The following is a 20,373-nucleotide window of genomic DNA, read 5'->3' as shown; positions in this document are numbered from 1 at the left end:
CACCTGCCTGGGCTGGGGAGGGCTGTGCTGCAAGGGACAGGGAGAACAGATGGCCCACCCCAAATAGGAGGACAGGAGGGTGACCGCGAGCCTTCTTCAGTGTTCACGTGTGTCAGTAACAAGGAGTGAGTGTGCCGTCCTCCCAGAGACAAAGGTGTGCAGGGAAATGATAAGGCTTCAGATGTGAACTTCCACAACTCCATGTAGGTGGAAAACACCAAGACTCATTCTTAGGCAGCACCAGCATTCCACTGTAATCCCCAGTTACCATGACTGGCAGCTGAAATCGCTCTTGCATAGCAGTCCTTAAACCTTGAGTGATGCCTCTCTTTTCTTTCCTTCCGATTGTGAAGTTTGGAACATCCAGTGCAGTACTTTAGGCCACTCTGGCTCCATGCCCGCTGATTTCCTTCAAGGGGTGATGGTACACTGCTCTAAGCACAGTCAATTACTTGAGTAATTATGCATGAGAGAGGTAGGCTTCAGACAGCTCGTTTCTATTACTATGTGCCAGTGACCAAGTAGGTAGTACCATATCATTGACCCAGGGCTCTGGTGACTCCGCCACCTGAGACAGCCACACAGCTCTTGGAAAAGACACCAATGGAGGCTCCAATAGAAAATTTCACTAGAATACAATGAAGACTCCACCCTTCGTCTGCAAACCCAAAGGGGGCCACATTCTATTCCGTTGTGATGTGGCTCATTCCCACTCTTCAACTCCATTAAAACCATGATCAGTCTCACAGCTTTTCCTGGCCTGAGGTTCCAAAGGCCAACAACGCATTAGTGGTGTGAGGTAACTACAGCCTTGTCCCAGGCTGGTACAGGCTGGGGCGGTCTGGCAGCGTAGGGAGGACCCTTCCTTCCTCACCGCTTTCTTTGGAAGTTGCAAGCTGAGCGAGAGACTTTCTTTCCTTCAAAATCTCGGGTTGTGCTTTTAGGCAACATTGTACATATCAAGGTTTCTTCCCAGATGTTAAGGATATTATGCTTTCTACAGATAAAGATTGATCCCTTTCCTCCTCTGTTAAATGCTCCAAAAATCAATGTTGGGGTTTTGTCTTTGTCTTCTCAAACCATTGCTTCTATTCACCTAAGGAGGAGATCCAACCAGTACAAGCTTTGGTTAAACCATTTTACCAAGCATTCCGATTTGGATGGCACTGATTTTTATATAATACATTCAAATACATGAAATCTAACGTGAGAAGGAAATAGGAGAAGACTCTGGTCTTCTGATGGAAATTTATATTCCTTATGTAAAGATACTTTACTTATTTCATCTCTTAAAATGCTGTCTATGAAAGTCTTTAAGCTCGAGCATGGTATGAATTTGTTGATATCAGTCTCCTTTCCCTAAAATACCGCTCCATAAAGTTTGGGAAGAACTAACCTCATTATATAAGTTGCACTGCTTAGAGCAGTGGCCCCTAGCCATATGTGGCGTTTAATCAATTAAACATAAATAAAATCAAAACTTCAGTCTTCAGTGACTCTAGCCAGCATGCTCAGTAGTCATGGGTGGCTGGTGGCCACCATACTGAACAGCACAATGGCTATCACATTGGACAGCTCAGATGAGGAATGCGTCCATCATCATAGTAAGTTTTGTCAGACAGGGCTGATCCAGAAACCTCGCCATCCTTAAGCTTTGGGGGAGAACACAGAGCTTTTCGAAGCCAGAACAAGAGAATACATTTTGGAAAAAAATGCTCATTGTCATTAATGCACATCTATCCACCACGGTTTCTTCAAGACTCAAATGATCCAGCTTAGCATCCTGGAACTGAATCTACTTTGGCTGCATTTAGATCTGTTGCCTGGGTCAGACCTGGCCCACAACGTAGACATGGATGAGTCTTTAGAGGGGAATCTGTGTATCATCCAGACAGCTGGGTACATCCTTCACGTCTCCACCTGGGTGGCACCCATGTGAGCACACTGCAGTGTCATTTAGCTTTCTTTAAAGGACAGTGATTTCAGTAGAAGAGAATATGGGAGTTAGGACAGTGGGCAAATGAAGATGAAACTGAAGTCACACGAGGTCTTGGTATATTCAACAAAACCCCGGGGCATTGCTATTTTTACACTTAGCAATTTTGACCCAGAAGTCCACTTTAGCTCAAGAGGGGAGGGTTTGTTTTTTGTTTGTTTTTGGTTTTTTTTATTTTTTTGCCTTTTTTTTGGTATTGATTGTATTGCTTGCATTCCCATTACACCTAAGGCCAATATTTAATTGGGGTCTTGAACTCCATTGTGTTTTCTGCAGTTGGTAAACCTCACAAATGTGGATATTGTGGCCGAAGCTATAAACAGCGAAGCTCTTTAGAGGAACATAAAGAGCGTTGCCACAACTACTTGCAAAGCATGGGCCTCCCAGGCACGCTGTACCCAGGTAAGCGCTGGCTCACCCTCCCCAGCACGCGGTGAAGAAGGCCCGGGCACACAGCACCGGCTGCACACCCAGGTGTTGGAGCCGCCACCGCCCCGACTGAGGGACGTTTTTGGCCTGAGCACTCTGTGCTTCCCGACTTTTGAACCCTCATCTCACCAGACACAGCCTGACCTTGAACCCCTCCCTCTTGAAAGCTGGGAAGCATCTAAGAGGATAGTGACCCCAGAAACTTTGTGGGGGAGTGGGGGAGTGGTTCTTGGTTTTTGGTAATTTTTTTTAATTCAACCAGGAGTATTGATCACTTCTTTGTGCTTAGTCACCAAAATAAGATGTGAACTCTGGTCTTAAAAACTCTTTTTTCCATGAAGTGAATGGAATGAAAGCTTTCAGGCTGTGTTTTCATTCATCCATTTCCACACCTGGAACGAGTGAGCTTGGAAAACCCGGACAGTCGAGAGGATCACGGCTGCCACAGGATTCGAGGAAAGGCTGCTTTTTTCTTATGAGCCTTGATGCCTGTGGCATCATGTCACCGGTAGCACTTGACTCTGATCTTAGGTAATGTCAAGTGAAGGACACACACACTGGTGTCAAAGGAGGCTGAATTTACTCCAAGGGATAGCGCTGTTATGAAAGGCACCTTTCTAACTTCTTAAGATGTAAGAAATTTATGCCTAGATCAACGGAAACCGACCTCCTTACAAACGCTGTTTCTCTGACGCCGCCACCGGTAAAATCCTCATGGGACCCAGGAACAGAAGTGAAATTAAGCATTGAAAGTTTACTAAACCTCACTCAGCTTTCTGGCTTTCATGAATGGCTCATAAGGGAAATCTGCCAGGGAATGTTCAGATCATTTTTATAATTTTAAAGTGTAGGTGATCACTTACCATATTTTTACTATGGTGAAATTCACATAACACACAACTTACTTTCCTAACCATGTTAAGTGGATAGTTGAGCGTCATGAAGGATGGTCAAGAGAATCAGGTTAAGGACAAGTGAGAAACAGGAGAGATGAACAGTCAGAATGGAATTCTGGGATGCCTGGGTGGCCCAGTCGATTAAGCAGCTGACTCTTCATTTCAGCCCAGGTCATGGCCCCAGGGTCATGGGATGGAGCTCCACATTGGGTTCCACACCGACAGCAAGGAACCTGCTTGGGTCTCTCTCTCCTTCTCTCTCTGCCCCTCCTCTGCTCACTCTCTCCCTCAAAATAAATGCATACACTTAAGAAATTTTAAAAAATGGAGGTCCAAAAATAGGATAGTTTTGACATCAAGGGGCAAAGCTTTATGCAGCCATACCTCTGTGGTTCTAGTACCGCCTGCCTCACTGATTAGCTGTGGATCTGCAGGCTGACCATTGACCTCTCTGAGCAAGCCTTATTCTTGTTGCCTGTAAAATGGGGAGATCCTACTGAATTGTCATTTAGCTTTCTTTAAAGTGTGAGATCTGTTTCTAGGATGGAAAAAGGTATGGAGGGTTACTGGAAGAGGCGAAACCAGATATTAAAATCCTACTAGTCATGTACTAGTTATCAATTTGTGGCCAAACCCCAGGGTGGTGTCTACGGTTGAGGATGACAGTGCTCCTGTAGAATAAAACTTAAGCTCTATTTAGACATTGTATTTTCCTGCCAAAAATAAATAAATGGACCTTGGAAGTAAGTGCCAGGGTGCCCTGCTTTGCTGTGAGGAAGCATCTCAGCTCCATAGATCAAACGTGAGCCCAGTGACAGTGGGTTTTATGTAAATCAAGATGTGAGCCCTTATGTTTGCCCATTTAGTGAAAAACGCCATTTCTGATATAAAAAAAATTGCACATCCCTGCCATAATAACCAATTTGAAATATATGTTTCCAAAATGGACTGATCCGTGTTTAAATAAGCCATTTATCGACCCAACAGATATTTGCTGCAATTTATCATCTACCATACTGAGCCCTATTTGAATACAGTGATCTGAATTTTCCCTTTAGAACCATACACACGGAGTCGAGAAGACAGAATGAACAAGAGACCCACACAGGGCACACTGGTTTTCTCCGCCATTTTATTACTGAAGAAACACTCTAGGAGGTCACTGGTGGTCGCTGAGACCTGGTTTCAAGTTGCATCTCTGCGCCCATTTTTGAATGTGACTTCATGCTCTTAAATAGGAGCGATAATTCCTGCCTGGCCAACCAGGTAGAAACGAGGGCAGAGAGCGCAGACATGTATCACCCACTCACCTGAACACACATGTTTCAGTCACCGGAGTATCAACACCTGACAGGTCTCCCCTGCTGGCTGGCCATGTCAGTGAGTGTATGTGTCCCCAATATATACGTTACCCCGTAGTCAGCATCAACTCAGTCCTGAAATGCTAATTCATGCCCTTCGGTGATCAGAGTATTTGGAATACGGCAGTGAGGGGTTCTTATGTTCCTGTGTTCAGGAGATAAGAAGACTTCGGGCATGCGGTGAGAGCTGGCCGGGGAGGTGGGGGTGGTGGAGGGAATCCATAAAGGCACTTCAGTCAAAGTCCTGCAAGATGAGACCTGGGATTTTGAGGGCGGAGTGGGCTGTTGAGGTGTGGGCAGGGGGGATCTTGGTCACTTAGCTTTGCTGTGCCAGGGCCAGTTGAACCCGTACCTTCTCTGTGTCTCTCATGCCCCATCCTCCCTACGGGGCTGGAGAGCAGCCCCCCCCCCCCCCCAGTGCTCACACGGAAGCCCAGATAGCCTCTTCCCTCTCCAGTCTCCTTGGGTTGGGGCCATTCTTTGGGGTTAGGTTAAAACGAAGCTTAGTGAGGATGTAGGAGAGTTTAATTGTTCTGAATATAACTTTATTTAACTAAAGGCTTCTTGGTCATCTATCACAGCTTCCTTTAGGGACAAAGTTAAGTTTCTCTTGAGTGCTTAGAACATGATCATTCAGGTACACAGATCATGTTACACGCTTTTGCAGGGAAATGAATCAGAGACAGAGTAGCCACTGATACCTGAGAGTCTGGGGCTCCTTTGTCCCTCCTTGTGATGACCCGGAGGGTCTCAGGAGGCCCTCTGGCCCTGGGCAGCACCCTGATTGGCTGAGAAGGACAGACATGTGGGCAAGCATTTGAGATCCATAGGTCAAATGTGCACGCCCACTGGAATTGGGTTTCATGGATTTTGTGTGAATCCTTCATATCAATCAAGGTGTGGGCTATTCCGTCTGCTCATTGAACAGGAAACACACATTTCCAATGTTAAAAAATTACATACACTGGCGATAATAACCAATTTGAAATCTAGGTTTCTGAAACGGCCTTCATAATAGCAATGAAGACATAAAATACTTAGAAATCATCTTAGCAGGTAATGTGCGGGGCATAATAAAGAAAGCTACCACACGGTGCTGAGGCAAGAAAGCAAACATGGACCACTGGAGAGGGGGAGGGTCAGCCACTGCGGGCACGAGTCTTCCCGAATCAAAGCATGGCCCCAACACAAAATTTGGAGTATCGTGACATGTATCTGGAAACATAGATGAGTGAATAGGCATTTTTAAAAAGGAAGAGTAATGTCTAGTGCTGTGTTAAAATGTAGCTACAGTGTGGAGCTCTTTGGAGAATAGACAGAAGTCATGGACGATCCTGTAGATCCGTGATAAATCAGCATGTCAAATCTGAGGAGGGAGGAGGGGGAGAAATAGGGCAACAGGATTTAAACGGACCATTCAGAAATGGCGCCAGAAGGATGGGGAAAGATTGATTAGCTATTTGGAATGTAATTAATTGCCATTTCCCACTCCTCCTATGTTAGGATAAATTGCAGAGATATGAAAGGGTTCTATCTCCAAAAATATAGACAGATTCTGCAGGAGACAAAGTTGTCTCTTCAACTATGGAAAGAAAGATGAAGATGGAAAAAGTGGAGGTCGGCTAGAAATACTCCCTCCGGCAACATTTACCCCCACGGGGTCCAGCTTTTCTGCAGTTTGCAGGTGTTACTTGATTTTCCAGAGTTTGCTGCGTGTTCTCTGTGGGATCACGGGGCTCTGGGTTCTCTCCCCGTGTTGCCCATCTCAGGCGGCCATGTTTCTTCTGCACATCCCTTCGAGGTGCCCATCAATGGCATAGGAGCCTCAGGTCATTGCTAGCTCTGACAGTTAGCGCTTTGATCCTCAGCACGCTGGGGTCGGGACTGACCAAGTTAGTGGATTTGCGAGCACTGGAGAAGTTAAGAGGACTCATCAGAGGGACACAATTACTTAATCCCATCCAGCTTCTGGTGACAGGGATGGTGTTTGTTCCTTTGGTCGCGGGAGATAACGTGCGGCCGGCAGGTGTCATTAGCAGGTGGCTGTGGACAGCGTCGGTCCCGACTGAAAGAGCTGCCAGGGAGATTAGCGATAATCCTTACGAAGGGCCTGGCTCTTGTAGGTGCTTAACAAATGTCAGATTTAACGCTGGACGCGACCGAATCCTTTCACTCTAAGCTTTTCTAAACTGGCCTCTCTCACTGTCTTTGACTTTAGTCATTAAAGAAGAAGCTAATCACAGTGAGATGGCAGAAGATCTGTGCAAGATAGGATCAGAGAGATCCCTCGTGCTGGACAGACTAGCAAGTAACGTCGCCAAACGTAAGAGCTCTATGCCTCAGAAATTTGTTGGTAAGAGTCAAACGTTTGCTGTCTCTTAACAAACAACTATGCGGGTGGTGTAGACTCAGGTGTCAATCAGTTGAGAGTAGAAGGAAGAAAAAGTATCTCATTTTTTTTAAAAAGCAAACATTGGTAGGCTTCACATTTTTTAAATATTTTGGAGGTGTTTCTTTTTTTGATGTTTATTTACATATTTTGAGTGAGAGTGTGGGGGGCGAGGAGAAGGATACAGAGAGAGGGCGAGAGAGAATCTCAAGCAGGCTCTGTGCTGTCAGTGCAGAGCCCAACATGAGGCTCGAACTCACGAACTATGAGATCATGACCTGAGCTGAAACCAAGAGTTGGACACTTAACTGACTCAGTCACCATGGTGCCCCTGGAGTCTTTTCTAGTTGACTTCTTAAAAATGAACTCATCACCTGGCAGGTTTTCCTAGACGTGGTCTTGCAGCATCCTGGGCACCTAGGTCAGCCTGTGGACATGGTTGGGGGGTCAGTGTTCTTGGAGCCAAGACATGGGCCCGGCGTGGCCAGGGACTCCCCACACAGCCCATTCACCCACTGCCCGAGCAGCCCCTCTAAGCTTTGGATGCTCATTTTTTACATGAAGTTTGTGATACTCCCTGGGTGGGCTACGTTGAATCACATAGCAACTTAGCCCTTGAGACATGTCCAGGGAAGAGGGGCACAGCCACGATTGCTGTTCTCACCGTTGAATCTCTACCTGTGCCAGTTGCTTTGAGAGATAAGGGGAAGATCAGAGTATCCCTCTCCTGTAGGACCTCGCTGTGTAGTGCGGACTGTAGACACATCATCAAGTGTGCTGCAAGTGCAGGAAGAATGGGAGCTATTTACGCTGGTGTAAGAGGGGAAATGCATGAGGCTGGGGGCCCAAGCTGGGGGTGTCTGCACACAGCTGCGTGTTAATGCCATCAGCTGTGTCACGTTACTTGACCTTTCCAAGCCTGGGTTCCATTCTTTATGTAGTTTACAGGGTTTTGTGAACATAAACATCGAGGGTGTGAGAACATTTACGAAGTCTCAGTGTGAAGGTCGACTATTATCTTGAGGATAATGTAGAAGGAGAATGCTGGGGGGAGGGTCATGACCAGGAAAGAAAACCGTGGGGGGAGGGTCATGGTCAAGAAGGAGGAACATAGTAGGAGGGTTATGTCCAGGAAGGAGGACTATGGGGGAGGGTCATGTCCAGGAAGGAGGACCATGGAGGGGGGAAGGTCACGGTCAAGAAGGAGAACCAGAGGAGGAGGATTATGTCCAGGAAAGAGGATCATGGGGGAAGGGTCATGGCCAGGAAAGCAGATGATTAATAAAAGCTTCATGAAACTGATAGTGACCTTAATGGGGAATTAGGACTATTGTAGTTATTTTAGTGGACATTATTTGTAGTGGACAAAGGCGAGAAGATTCTGAACAGACAGATAAAAGCATAGTGAAATAGTCATGCTGGTGGCTGGGGAGGAGTGGGGACGTGTGGGGCTGACTGAGGAGCAGAACACATTCTGGGCTGATTCACGGGCCCTCAGGGAAGCTCTCCCGAGAGCTCCAGCCTTTGAATGCTGAGGTGAGGAATTTATCCTCAGCCAAGTAGGCAGGAAAAAGTTTTGACATATTTTTCATGGGTGCCATGCCTTGGAAAATAGAGACCACACACGCAAAGGTTGTCTGCACCAGAAGGTTGGGGCAGTGGTGGCATGGAAGGGAGGGGACAGAGCAGAGAGTCTTGGTGACAGGGGCGTGGGGGCCGGGGCAGGGGCTGGGGAGTGGAAGCCGTGGTGTGAAGGCAAAGGGAGCCTGAAGGAAGTGCGTGTTGGGAGAGGATGGGTCTTGAGTGGGGTTAATAGTTGATGAGGCCTGGGGCTCCAGAGGACAGATGCCGCAGCAGGGGACGGGGGAGGACAAAGCAGAGGCCAAGCTCTTGTGGCTTTGATGAGGTTTCAGAGGCTTGTCATAGGTGGGGAAAAGAAGGATTCCGTTTTAAAAACTTTTGCAAACCAATGGCCAAGATGCCATGTGGGGGTCACCTACATAAATGTGAGCTCTTACTTGGGGAAAATGGCAGAGACTCTGCATTTCCTGAGCAGAAGGGCAGTGAGGTTCTTGAGCAAAGTATAGGCCATTGTGGTGCTTGCACTGGACTTGGTGAGAACACAGTGCTCACAGGCAGTGGGCAGTGTGCAGTGGGCAGTGGGGGGTGGGCAGTGGATGGTATATGTGTGCACTGAGCAGTATGCAGGGGACAGTGGGTAGTGGACAGGGGTGGTGTCAGTGAGCAGTGTGCAGTGGGCAGTGGGGGGTGTGAGGTCGGCAGTGGGCAGCGGGTGAGGCAGAGGGCAGTTGCTGGGTCGCCAGGAAGGGAGATGAACAAAGAACGACACAGTAGCAAGTGTGCCTGAGAATTGTCAGTGGTCCCTGACCAGTGGGTGTGCCTTCTCCTCCAGGTTGGGAAACTGGAGAAGTCCTGCTCAGGACTTTGTCAATGAACGTTAGTAGCCTGATTTAGCCTGTGGAGGCTTCAGACCAATCCAGACTAACCGTGAGCCTCTCCTGCGGCCACCTGGGAGGAGGCCACAAGTTAGGTATTGTCCTGAGATTTAGATGCTTCCGTGTTCAAAAAAAAAAAAAGCAGCTCTGATCAAGCAAATGTTAGAAAGAAGTCCCCTGGGGGAAGAGGGCACAGAAGTGTGACTGGAACAGTAGGGTGAGGACAGGGGCATGGAGATTGGAAGGAAGGGCTTGGAAGCAGCTGTGTATGCTGTCGTGCATTTTCCCAAGAAAACCAAGAAAATTGGTAATTCAGCCAACTTGGCATATTTAAAATAACACCTCTTTTTGCCCCCAAATGCCTACCTTGCCCTCACTTCAATTCAGTGGGATTTCAGTCAACCACTCCTAACTTGTCACAGCTTCTCCATCTCTTAAAAAAAAAAAAAAAAAAAGGCCAAGATGGATTCCCTAGAATCCCTTTTAACTTCTAGATGCTGAGTTTATCCTTTATATGAATTCAGAAAGTGTGTAGGAGTGCAGCTTTTATCCTATGTTATCATATGCACGGGCCAGTGGTGGTGCAGTTGAAGGAGCTCCCGGCATTGGAGAGACCCGGGGCCAGGGTTCAGCTCCAGCTATGACTGGCTGGTCACCTTGAGCATGTCACTGGACTCAGTATTTCCATCTGTGAAATGGGTGATGCCTCCTGCCCTGTATCCCTACCGGTGTGAGTCTTCAGATGAAAAAAGGATGATCAAAAGATCATCCCTTGAGAAAGCACCTTAAAAATGTAAGATGACATGATTTTCACAGGCACGTTGCTCAGAATGACCTATACATTTGCCTACTGAATACGTGATCTATGGTTAAAATTTTGTAGTTGAACTTTGGCACGAGTGTATTTACTGTGCCGAGAACATTGCTCACCATTGTGTCATCACACACCTGGGATAATCAGATAGAGGTCAATGGGATTGGTTAAGCCCATCAGAAAGGGGACGGTCATGTTACACAGCAAGGCTGTGTTCTTCGTCTGTTTGGTGATTGTGGGAGAGAAGTCTTTTAAATACAGTAGGGGAAACAGAGGAACATAACAATAATTAACTTTCTTGCTACCCATTATAACTATCTTGGTATAGTTTCTTTTTTCGAGAAGAAAACAACCCTGTTGCATCATGAAAATGACACATGGTTAATATGAAAATTTTTAATGCAAAGATTAATGTTTACAAATCACCCAAAAAAGCCAACATCCAGAAATCGCCAATATTAAGAGTAGCTGAGCATTATTCCAAAAATCTTTTTATCCATAGGTATGTATGTGAGGGGCTAAGGTGATGAACAGGTGGATTGATAGGTGTGAAATAAATACTTTTGTAAAGATTCTATCATATTACAGATGCTCTTTCAGAATGCAAATATCACTTGAATAGATGTCTTAAATTTAAGAGGTGTACAGAACCCAATAAAACTGGAGGCATAGCCCATCTTCAAATAAACACTTTCTCACAGAAAGATTTCTTTAGAGGATTTTTCTAAGATTAAAAAGATACACTGCATTGTGAAAAACATGAAGACCTTCAAATCAGTTTTTTAATCCATTTGTTTCCATTCAAACAGTATCTGCTGACTCATAGCTTTGGGAAATAAGGACATGATTTCACTCCCCAGTGTTCAGTTATATTATTTTTACTTCCTAATACTCGCATTCTATTCCCAGAATCTTAATTCTCACAGAAGTGTAGTGACTTTTCATTAACTATCTATTTAAATAGATTCAAGGCTCAGACTCAGTCCTTCTATGGCTCTTTCTGTTTAATGTGATTACTTTCTTGACTCACTGGACTTAACGTTCAAACAACTTGTTTTTTCAAAAAGATTCTATAGATGCTGTCTTTCCACAGTTGTCTCGTGTTTGAGAATGTCTACCTGTTGCATTTTTGTCTTGACCGTGAGTGGTGCCATGATGGCTTTGCTTAGTTGAATGCTGCTGAGGTGTCTAAAGCCAGCCTGAGATTTTTCCTTCAGGTGACTTCCATTTTCTTCCTAAACACTTGAAGAGCTCTATAAGTTAAATAGTCTTAAAGGTAAATAGCCTCAGTTAGGATGTGTCTTGGTACTTTTCATTCTGAGTAAAAAATTTCCTGCCATTTTAATCTGGGGAATCTCTTGTTTTCTCTCTATTTCTGAGAACTAATCTTCCTTGTAGGGACATCTTTCGTTCCGTCTGTTGTGATCTCTGCCAGGGATACCAGTTGTTCTTATGCTGGATAATTTGTCTTCCATATCTGTTAGCATTTCCTTAAGTTTACTTTTTTGTCTTTTTTTTAACATTTATTCACACTTATTATCTTGTGTTTCTCTTCTATGTCAATCCTTCCATTTTTAGTAGCTTATATTCTGTTACTCACTGCTTCTAGTTCATGGACTCATTATGTAACAAATGGACCTCATTTTTTCCCCTTGAAATCTGAAACCTTTTTTCACCTCTTTTCTGTTGTTTTTGCATGCTGTCTTTCAGTGCTTTTTTTATGGGGTTCATGTCACAAAGTAATTATGACAAAGGAATACTGTCCTCTCCTCCTTGAGTTGAGCTTTTTTGTTAGGATGGGTTTCTTGGTCTGTTTTACTTCCTTTCCTCCTTTGAATTGCTAGAAAGTATTTTCATGGTGATCATGACATTTGTTGTCATCTTGCTTATTCTCCTTGGGCTGATAGAGCTTGATTGACATTTGGACATTCTTCCCACTGTATGTGAGCATCTATTTCCCTGTGAGAGCTATGGGCTTTTCTAAATCATGAAAGAATGCCAAGGATGGGGGGAAGGAGGAGTTCAGGTGAGGCCAAGTACACTCTGTTAAAAGACTTTCTGTGCTCGCTCGCTCTCTCTCTCTCTCTCTGTGTCTCTCTCCCTCTCTCCCTCATATTCTGAGATTTGGTTAAATGCCCTAAATTAGCCACCACTGTGCCTGGTTGGAGAGTGATTCCCAGTTCCAGAGGAAGACACTAGGGGCTTAGGGCCATTTCCCCTCAGCTACAGCCTAAAGGACTTCACTCCTACCAAGAGAGCCAACCTCACACTCATCTGATTCTTGCTAGCAGAGGTTTCCACTGCTTTGGGGTCAGAAATGGAAGAGGATGTTTATTTGAATTGACTCCCTGCAGAAAAAAAAGGATATTAGGGAGAAGGCTGAGGACTTTGTTGACTCACACTTGAGGTTTTTAGAAGTGAGATCAGTGGCCACCCTTTATTGTATGTCTCATGCCAGAATTTTTTTCCTTTTGGTTTCCCTTGGTTTTTTTTTTTTTTTAACTATGTGTTTCATTAGAATGTGTTCTTTTATTTAGCTCATTGCTAAAATGAACTGTGTGGGCTTTTCTTTTTCTCACTTTGTGGAGTATTAGGGAAGATAAATTCTATGGGTAGTTTCAGTATGCCACAGGAATCTGAAATCTATGGGGGTTTTTCCTATATCCATTTGTTGTTGAAACCAAGTTTTAAAAACAAAGGATTTCAGTGGTTGCTTGGGAAACCAAAGAGCCATGACTTTGGGGAGAAATAGGATGATTAGGAGGGAAGGCGCCATTTTTGATGGGGATTTAAGCACTTCGATATGTATCTGAATTGGCCTTAAAGTCTGTGTTCCATCTTATCCCTACCATAGTTTGGTAGAGGGATAGATGGGGGTGCATAAGCCAGAACAGATCCATTCAGTTCTAGAATTAAAGCAACAAGGTATTTAAGTCCTTAATGCAAAGACAAAAAAATAATACTTGTATGGTTTCAGCAATGCTATCTAATTAGTTCTTCTAACTTCTAATGGGCAGAAACACCACTTTTGTGTTCCCTGCTACCCTCCTTGTGGAGAGAATCCATCCATTCTATTCACTTCTGCAGAGGGTGTGACCAGCAAATTTTCCTTCATAATCTGAAGATCACACTTCACCACTATCAGGCCACGGGCCTCTCCTGACAGCCAGTAGATTAGAATGAAGGCAGGCAGGCTGTTTTACGATAAATCTCTTTTGCCAGCAAGAAATGAGATGCCAAGATACTTTACAGCATGATGGGGGCATTTCCCTGGACAATCCTGAGTGGTCAGAAAAATTCGATGAGGATTATTTAATAAGTTTTTGAACCACTAGGTGATTTATTGTCCTGTTGCTAAGAATGAGCAGGAGACCTTGATGTCGGGTGTCAGTATGGGAGGTATGGAATTCTCCCCTGCCACCACCCTCATGGGCCACCAGCAGCCACTCCCTGGACTCTCAGGAGAATCTCTGAGTCCACTTACCTTTGTCCCCCCGCCCAACCCGTACTTCTGCCCATTACTGAGAAGGGCACTTCCGTCCAACCCTTCAGGGGCTTTTCATTTTCCTCTAGACAAAGCCTCTGCTTGGTAGGTAGCAACCCCCTGCCTTGCACCCAGTCTCTGGCCCCACCACCTTCACTCTATCCTTCCAAAGCTCCAGGATCCTCCTCCCTTCAGGTCCCCTGCTGCCTCCGTGTGGGACACGAGCCCCACTTGCCTGGCCGACTCTAGGTCAGAAGCCTGTGTGACCCAAACCTTCTGTTTGCTTCCTAGAACTTCTCCACCTAGGATGCACTGTTTTTGCAGCCATGTTTTAATATCTGTGTCCCCTGTTAGCTGTGTGCTGCTGAGGCTGGGGACCCTTTTTACTAGCTCACCTGCCTGTCCCTCCTGTCCAGTTCAGTAGACACTCCATGTTCAATGTAGACATGCTGGAGGAAGAAAAGAAACAGAGTGAGGGGTAAAACATTAACAATTCAGGCTATGCCTCAGGTGCTTTGATTCATTCGTAAATCAGCATGCCAGCAGAAAGCAAATCAGTAGCCCTAGCCGTCAGAGTGCAGACAGTTGGCGAGTTTGCTCATTACGCCCTGGTTTTGTACTGAACCTACCACCAATGTTTCGAGAAGGCGCATCTTCAAGGCAATTCGTTTTACTTCTTTATGAAAACGTTTGCTCAGAAGCCAGAGCTTGTCTCAGGGTTCACCTTTCCCAGGGAGCTCGCTCGCTCTCAGACTGGAAGTTTTTTGAGGGGATGCTGGTACACCCAGAGTCCTCCGCAGTGGTTGCTTGAGCCCCATCCATGCTCAGGAATTTTTTGAAAGAACAGAGGAACGGCGTGCCTCCTCCCCTTAGGTTCCCTGCTTTGTGCCCAGCTTCCCCACACACACCTGCGTGGCACACGCCTCTGGTCCTGCCAGGAATGGACCGGCGAGTGGAACCAGCATCAGGAAGGATGTGGACACAGGACTCTGAGCTTCTGTTTCCTCTCTGAGCCAAAAGTCCACTTTCTATAGCTCGTACCAGAAATCTTATCTTTTGATCAAATTGTATTCTGAGTATTGAACTTATGGATTTAAAACCCCATCCTGTAATACTGTTTTAGATAAACATATGGCACACACTTGTGAATAATGACATACTCATCATGTATGGTAATTACCGAAATTCATGAGAAATTAACCAGCTTTTGCAAATCACTTAGAACGCTGTATCAAAAGTACATCTTTGAAATATTCACCTTAAAGTGAATATAACAACGTTCATAGTAAAGGACACAGGGCCGGTTTAGTATTTAGTTGGAAGGTTTCTGCTGTTTCTGTTGACCTGCGCTGACTTGGGTTCATGGGTTCATTTGTGGGGTCAGGGACGTTTAAGGGCTGACTCCGAGCAGGTCACTGAGCTGGGTGATCACAGGCAGACACGCCTCCACCTTCCCCCTTTGGGAGGTGCCAGTGTTGTGTGTCCCCCTGAGTGCTGAGACACCCTGATGTGTGCAGGGGTGGGAGGGACCCCTGATGTAGAGCTCAGCCTTCCTTCCCGGTGCTGCAGCCTCACTGACTGTTGCCTGCCTCCCACAGGGGACAAGTGTCTGTCAGACATGCCCTACGACAGCAGCACCAGCTACGAGAAGGAAAACGAGATGATGCAGACCCACGTGATGGACCAGGCCATCAACAACGCCATCAGCTACCTGGGGGCCGAGTCCCTGCGCCCGCTGGTGCAGACGCCCCCGGGCAGCTCGGAGGTGGTCCCGGTCATCAGCCCCATGTACCAGCTGCACAAGCCCCATTCAGAGGGCCCCCCGCGGTCCAACCACTCGGCCCAGGACAGCGCCGTGGAGAATCTGTTGCTGCTCTCCAAGGCCAAGTCCGTGTCCTCTGAGAGGGAGGCGTCCCCGAGCAACAGCTGCCAAGACTCGACGGACACCGAGAGCAACACGGAGGAGCAGCGAGGCGGCCTCATCTACCTGACCAACCACATCAACCCCCATGCCCGCAACGGCCTGTCCATCAAGGAGGAGCACGCAGCCTACGACGTGCTGCGGGCGGCCTCTGACGGCTCCCAGGACGCCTTCCGCGTGATCGGCACGGGCGGGGAGCCCCTGAAGGTGTACAAGTGCGAACACTGCAGGGTGCTCTTCCTGGACCACGTCATGTACACCATCCACATGGGCTGTCACGGCTTTCGTGATCCTTTTGAGTGCAACATGTGCGGCTACCACAGCCAGGACCGCTACGAGTTCTCCTCCCACATCACCCGGGGCGAGCACCGTTTCCACATGAGCTAAACTCTGCCTTCAGCCGACCTGAGAAAAGCACACTGTGGGGTGGGGTTGGGGGGGGTGTGCCCAGGCCCCCCCCTCCCACCCGCAGCACGGACTGAACGGGAACCTTGTGCTTTGGATCTCTCAGTCATTTTCTTGTTTTGTTTTGTTATATATTTTTCAGTCAGTTGGGATTGGTTTGATTTGCTTTGGAACACGAGGGTGATTTTTTTTTATGGTTAGATGCAGGGTTATGTTTGGAGCCCCCTCCCCCCAAACATCTTCCTAGATGTTTGCCATAGACTGCTAGCTGCCATCCCCTCAACCTGTGGCTTCTTGGAAGTTCCCACCCGCCCCCAACTCCACATGACTCCTCACTTTCAGATAAAATTTGATAAAAACAGGTCAGAGCCTGGGAAGGAATGAGTGGAGAAGTGGACCCCCAGGCGCCCCCAGTACAGCAGGGTCTAGAAATGCAAGCCACAGCCTCTGGCCGCCATGCAGCTTGGGCTGGGGAGGTGGGGGAGAGGGGGCTGCAGTTTCTAAAAGAAGAGGTTGTTATAAGTCACAGTCTGCACAAAAGATAAATTGCTGAAGGAAAGTGAGACTCCTCAGACAAAGGGAGGGGCAGAGAGCCTGTTGGTTTCGTCCTTGATTCCCAAAGAGCTGTAGTGCAGCTCAGCCTTCGAAGGCTTGGGGACGCGCGGAGAAGTCAGAACTCTGTATTCCTGGAGGAGATCCGGAGACAGATCCAGAGACGGCAGCCCGCTGCCCTCTCCGGTCCATGCCTCTCATGGCCCAGAGTGTGTCACTACATTTCTAACATCCATCCTGAAATGTGGCCCTTAGTTCTTCTGAACCTCTCACGTGGTCAGATTCCCATGAAACCAAGGCTTTATTCCAAATTCGACATTCATTCCTTCCTTGGCTGGTTCCACTGACAGCCAGAAGCCTGGTTTTCCTTCAGAGGCCCAACCTAGACCCCGTTTCCACTATGTCATTGTTTTTGTTTGCGGGTAAATTCCTTTCCCTGCCCTCCTCCTCCATTATTCACGTTTTGTTAAACCCATAAAAGCAAGATTCAGAGTGATCATTCATTTTCAGAGCAAGGGAATATGGCAGGCGAGGGCCAGGAGACGTTCACACGCAGGACCTACGTGTTTGAAACTAAACTTTGAGACAGTCTGAGATGCCCCCGTAAGGACAGAGCAGCCCCAGCGTGCCCGCACGTGGGCAGGAAGCGTGGCCCCCCACCCTTTCTCGCTGGGAACATGGAATGGTCAGGAGCAATCGCATAACCGGCCAGTGGGGTCTGACGGGAAAGAGGCAGATGGTGCTGGAGTCACCTTCGCCAGCCGTGCTGTCAGGAGCCCTGCTGAGGTTTCTGGTGATTCGAATCCTAACCTAGAGGCGTAGTCCTCAAGGTTCATCCTGTCCTTAAGGATCATAATCCCAACCACCTAGGCAAGTAAGAGCGCACAGTTTCACGTCTGTACGTGTCTTCGCCAAAACTGAACCAAGGTGAACATGGAAAGAAAAAAAAATAGGAAAAATTGTCCATCAGACCGTCTGTATTTAGTCTAAATCGAGGTTTCTTAGTCACGGTGCTCTTGACATTTGGGGCTGGGCAATTCTTTGTGGCGCGGGATTCTCCTGCGGGTTGTAGGATTCCAAAATACTTACAACGGTACTTCACATACTTAGCATCCTCCCTGGTCACTACCCAACAGATACCAGTACCCCGTTCGACACCCAGAAGCTCTCCAGATGTTGCCAGATATCCCTTAGAGAGCAAATCACCCCTCGTCGAGAATGACTCCTCTCGTTCTAAACCAGTCAAAGGTCTGGAGAACCCTTCCAAAGAGAAACGCTCCGGAAGCATTTTCCGCCTCCACAGCATAGCCCCCAACCCGTGTTCTTCTGTATTCACTGAAAATTCTATAAACGAGTTTATCCCTTCAGTCCTCAGAAACAAACCTTCCCATGCACGTTTGGGTTCTGTTGAAAGAATGGCATCCACATATACCATCCCTGAGTCACAGGTTACTTGGCTTACAGGTCAGGGACGGTGTTTTGAAACTGGAAAGAAACATAATCCATTGGTTGAGTCAGGGGTGTGCAAAAGCCCTGGGTAACGTGCCATAGAGACAGATAGGGGGCGCTGGCAGTTCCATACGCAGTCACAGAGAAAGTCCGTCTGAGCACACTCAAGGTGAGAGAGATGTCACAAATCTGCAGTTTGCTGGGGCCACTGTGACCTGCCCTGTTCCCTTCCATGGTCCCACAGAGCCAGTTGGTGGAAAGGAGTTAACTCCTCTGCCCCTCACTGCCCCCCACCTCCCCCCCCCCCGCCGTGGCTTCAAACAAAGCTTAACCCCAGAACTGTAAATAGCGCTACAAAAGTTCTTTGCTAAAATGCTTCCGCTCTGCTCACTGCCTTTTCTAGCCAATGTAACCATCTATTTACATGCCTTTTCTTGTGGTGGTTTATTATAACAGCATTTTTCTTTGAGGTTGTTGTGTTGCAGGTAAAGGTCCCTTATAACGTCAACCCGTAATTAAATTATGTTAGGAAGGTGTTCATATCCTGTACCAGAAGCCCTTTGTGTGTTTCTTGTAGCTGGCAATGTAGGATTTTGCATGACCTCACGCCTTTTCTGTTCTGTGGTCTGTTCTGCTGCTGGATGGTGTGATTGTGTGTTGTGAGAACCGCCGTGTTCTGAAGCGTGTCTAGGCTTCCTGCCTCCGTATTTTAAAACAAACATCAGAGGCAGGATGGTCGCTATTGCAGGTGACGGGTGGATTTTGAGAAGAAATTGCTGCTTCTCTGTCTCTGAGCTCCTGTGGACCGAGAGCCTGGACACCTGCTCCTTATCCAGCCCCTTCTGTGACATGTACCTTAGAGCCTGCGCTGCCCCGTCCGGAGAGTCACTAAAAGAGAATTGCGTCATCTTCACTCCGTCACCAAGGGGCGTATGCCTGCGCCCGTCACTTCAGAGACCAGCATGGTTCCACTTTCAATTTAGAATCCACCAGAATCTTAGAGTCTTCACTGAGAAAGAAAGCTACTATTACAGTCATCTGAGTTTGCTCTTTTGGGGAGGGAATGGGGGGGTTCTTTCTGTTTTGGGGGGATATTTTTCTTGTTTGTTCTGATTCCTGTGTAACTCTGATAAGTGTCACGCTCTTGCCAAAACGAAAGCAAGATCGAATGGACTTACATGGATCAGAAGGCAAACCTATCACTCTCTCCTGCACTTCCTACATTTCAGCAATAATGAAGGGTCAGCTCTGCCTAGAATCCACATAGCTGTCATATTCAGTTCAGAGAGAGAGAGAAAGAGAGTGTGTGTGTGTGTGTGTGTGTGTGTGTGTGTGTGTGTGTGTTTCCCTAAAAAACGAACCAAATTAGATTTATTTAAGATGTTCAGTCTTGGGAAAACAAGCGCATCCACAGTTGGTGTGCTCTTGGTGTGGTGGCGTTCACTGTGACAGATGTAGCCAGGAATTAATATGCAATATTGTTTCACATACTTTCTAATACACTTTTCTATGATGTGTGTGTGTAGCCAGTGCCTCTTGGGGTCTTCATCTGCCATTCTGGAACATGTGTACAGGACTGTAAATGGAAAAAAAAAATGCAGTTGTATTTCCCATCCACCTCTCTGGTGATGTTAAATTATTTCTGTTTAGCTGTGAATAAGGGGCGTGCCCCCGGTGGGATAGAGGGTCCTTTTGTATACATTTTGAAATGCTTTTTTCTGTAGTGGTAGAACAATAAATGCAACAAACACTTTGTCTGTCCTAACCCGTGGAGTCCAGGGTCCTGCGGAGCGGCCATGAACTGCATGCTCCTTCCCCCTAGAGCAGGCAGGCGGCCGCAGCCCCAGCTGGGAACCATGGGATCAAGGGTATCTGACTTGTTTGTAGCCCAGTCAAGCGGGCTTAGCACACTGCCTGCCGCCTGTCCTCACCTGCGCTCGGCCTGGGATGCTCAGTCTCCGTCTTTGGCTTCACAATGTGGATTTGAGCCTGGGTGGAAATAGTGGGCAACAATTATTGCCACACCACCACCGCCACCAACCCGCTCTTCACAGGCTGCTGCATAATGCCTTGGGGGGTGGGCCCATGTCTACAGAGGCACGCAGGGACAGTGACTGACCGCCAGTGGCCACCTGTCACGGTCCTGACCCTTAGGGCAAGGCTGGGCAGTGCCAGAAGGCTCATGTGAGCTTTGCAGCAGAACCGGGTTACAGGAGATGCT

The 20,373-nt window shown here is 47.1% G+C and overlaps 1 protein-coding gene across 18 annotated transcripts in view; it reads left to right on the top strand.

Moving 5' to 3' along the window:
* The window catches only part of IKZF1 (IKAROS family zinc finger 1), a 97,143-nt gene extending 77,237 nt beyond the window's left edge, over nucleotides 1-19,906 (top strand). For 9 of the 18 annotated variants that reach the window (XM_029930436.1, XM_029930442.1, XM_029930472.1 and 6 more), the window contains 3 exons: nucleotides 2,273-2,398; nucleotides 6,901-7,035; nucleotides 15,424-19,906. In XM_029930436.1, coding sequence (XP_029786296.1) covers nucleotides 2,273-2,398; nucleotides 6,901-7,035; nucleotides 15,424-16,133 — 971 coding nt within the window. In that variant the 3' untranslated portion in view covers nucleotides 16,134-19,906. The remainder of the gene's footprint in view (nucleotides 1-2,272; nucleotides 2,399-6,900; nucleotides 7,036-15,423) is intronic. The other 9 variants (XM_029930495.1, XM_029930549.1, XM_029930511.1 and 6 more) reach the window with 5 other exon arrangements.
* Nucleotides 19,907-20,373: the final 467 nt, after the last annotated feature.

Source organism: Suricata suricatta, chromosome 2 (genome assembly GCF_006229205.1).
Source record: "Suricata suricatta isolate VVHF042 chromosome 2, meerkat_22Aug2017_6uvM2_HiC, whole genome shotgun sequence".
Taxonomy (NCBI): domain Eukaryota; kingdom Metazoa; phylum Chordata; class Mammalia; order Carnivora; family Herpestidae; genus Suricata; species Suricata suricatta.
Note: the sequence above shows the minus strand (reverse complement) of the source record. Positions and strands in the feature narration are given on the sequence as shown.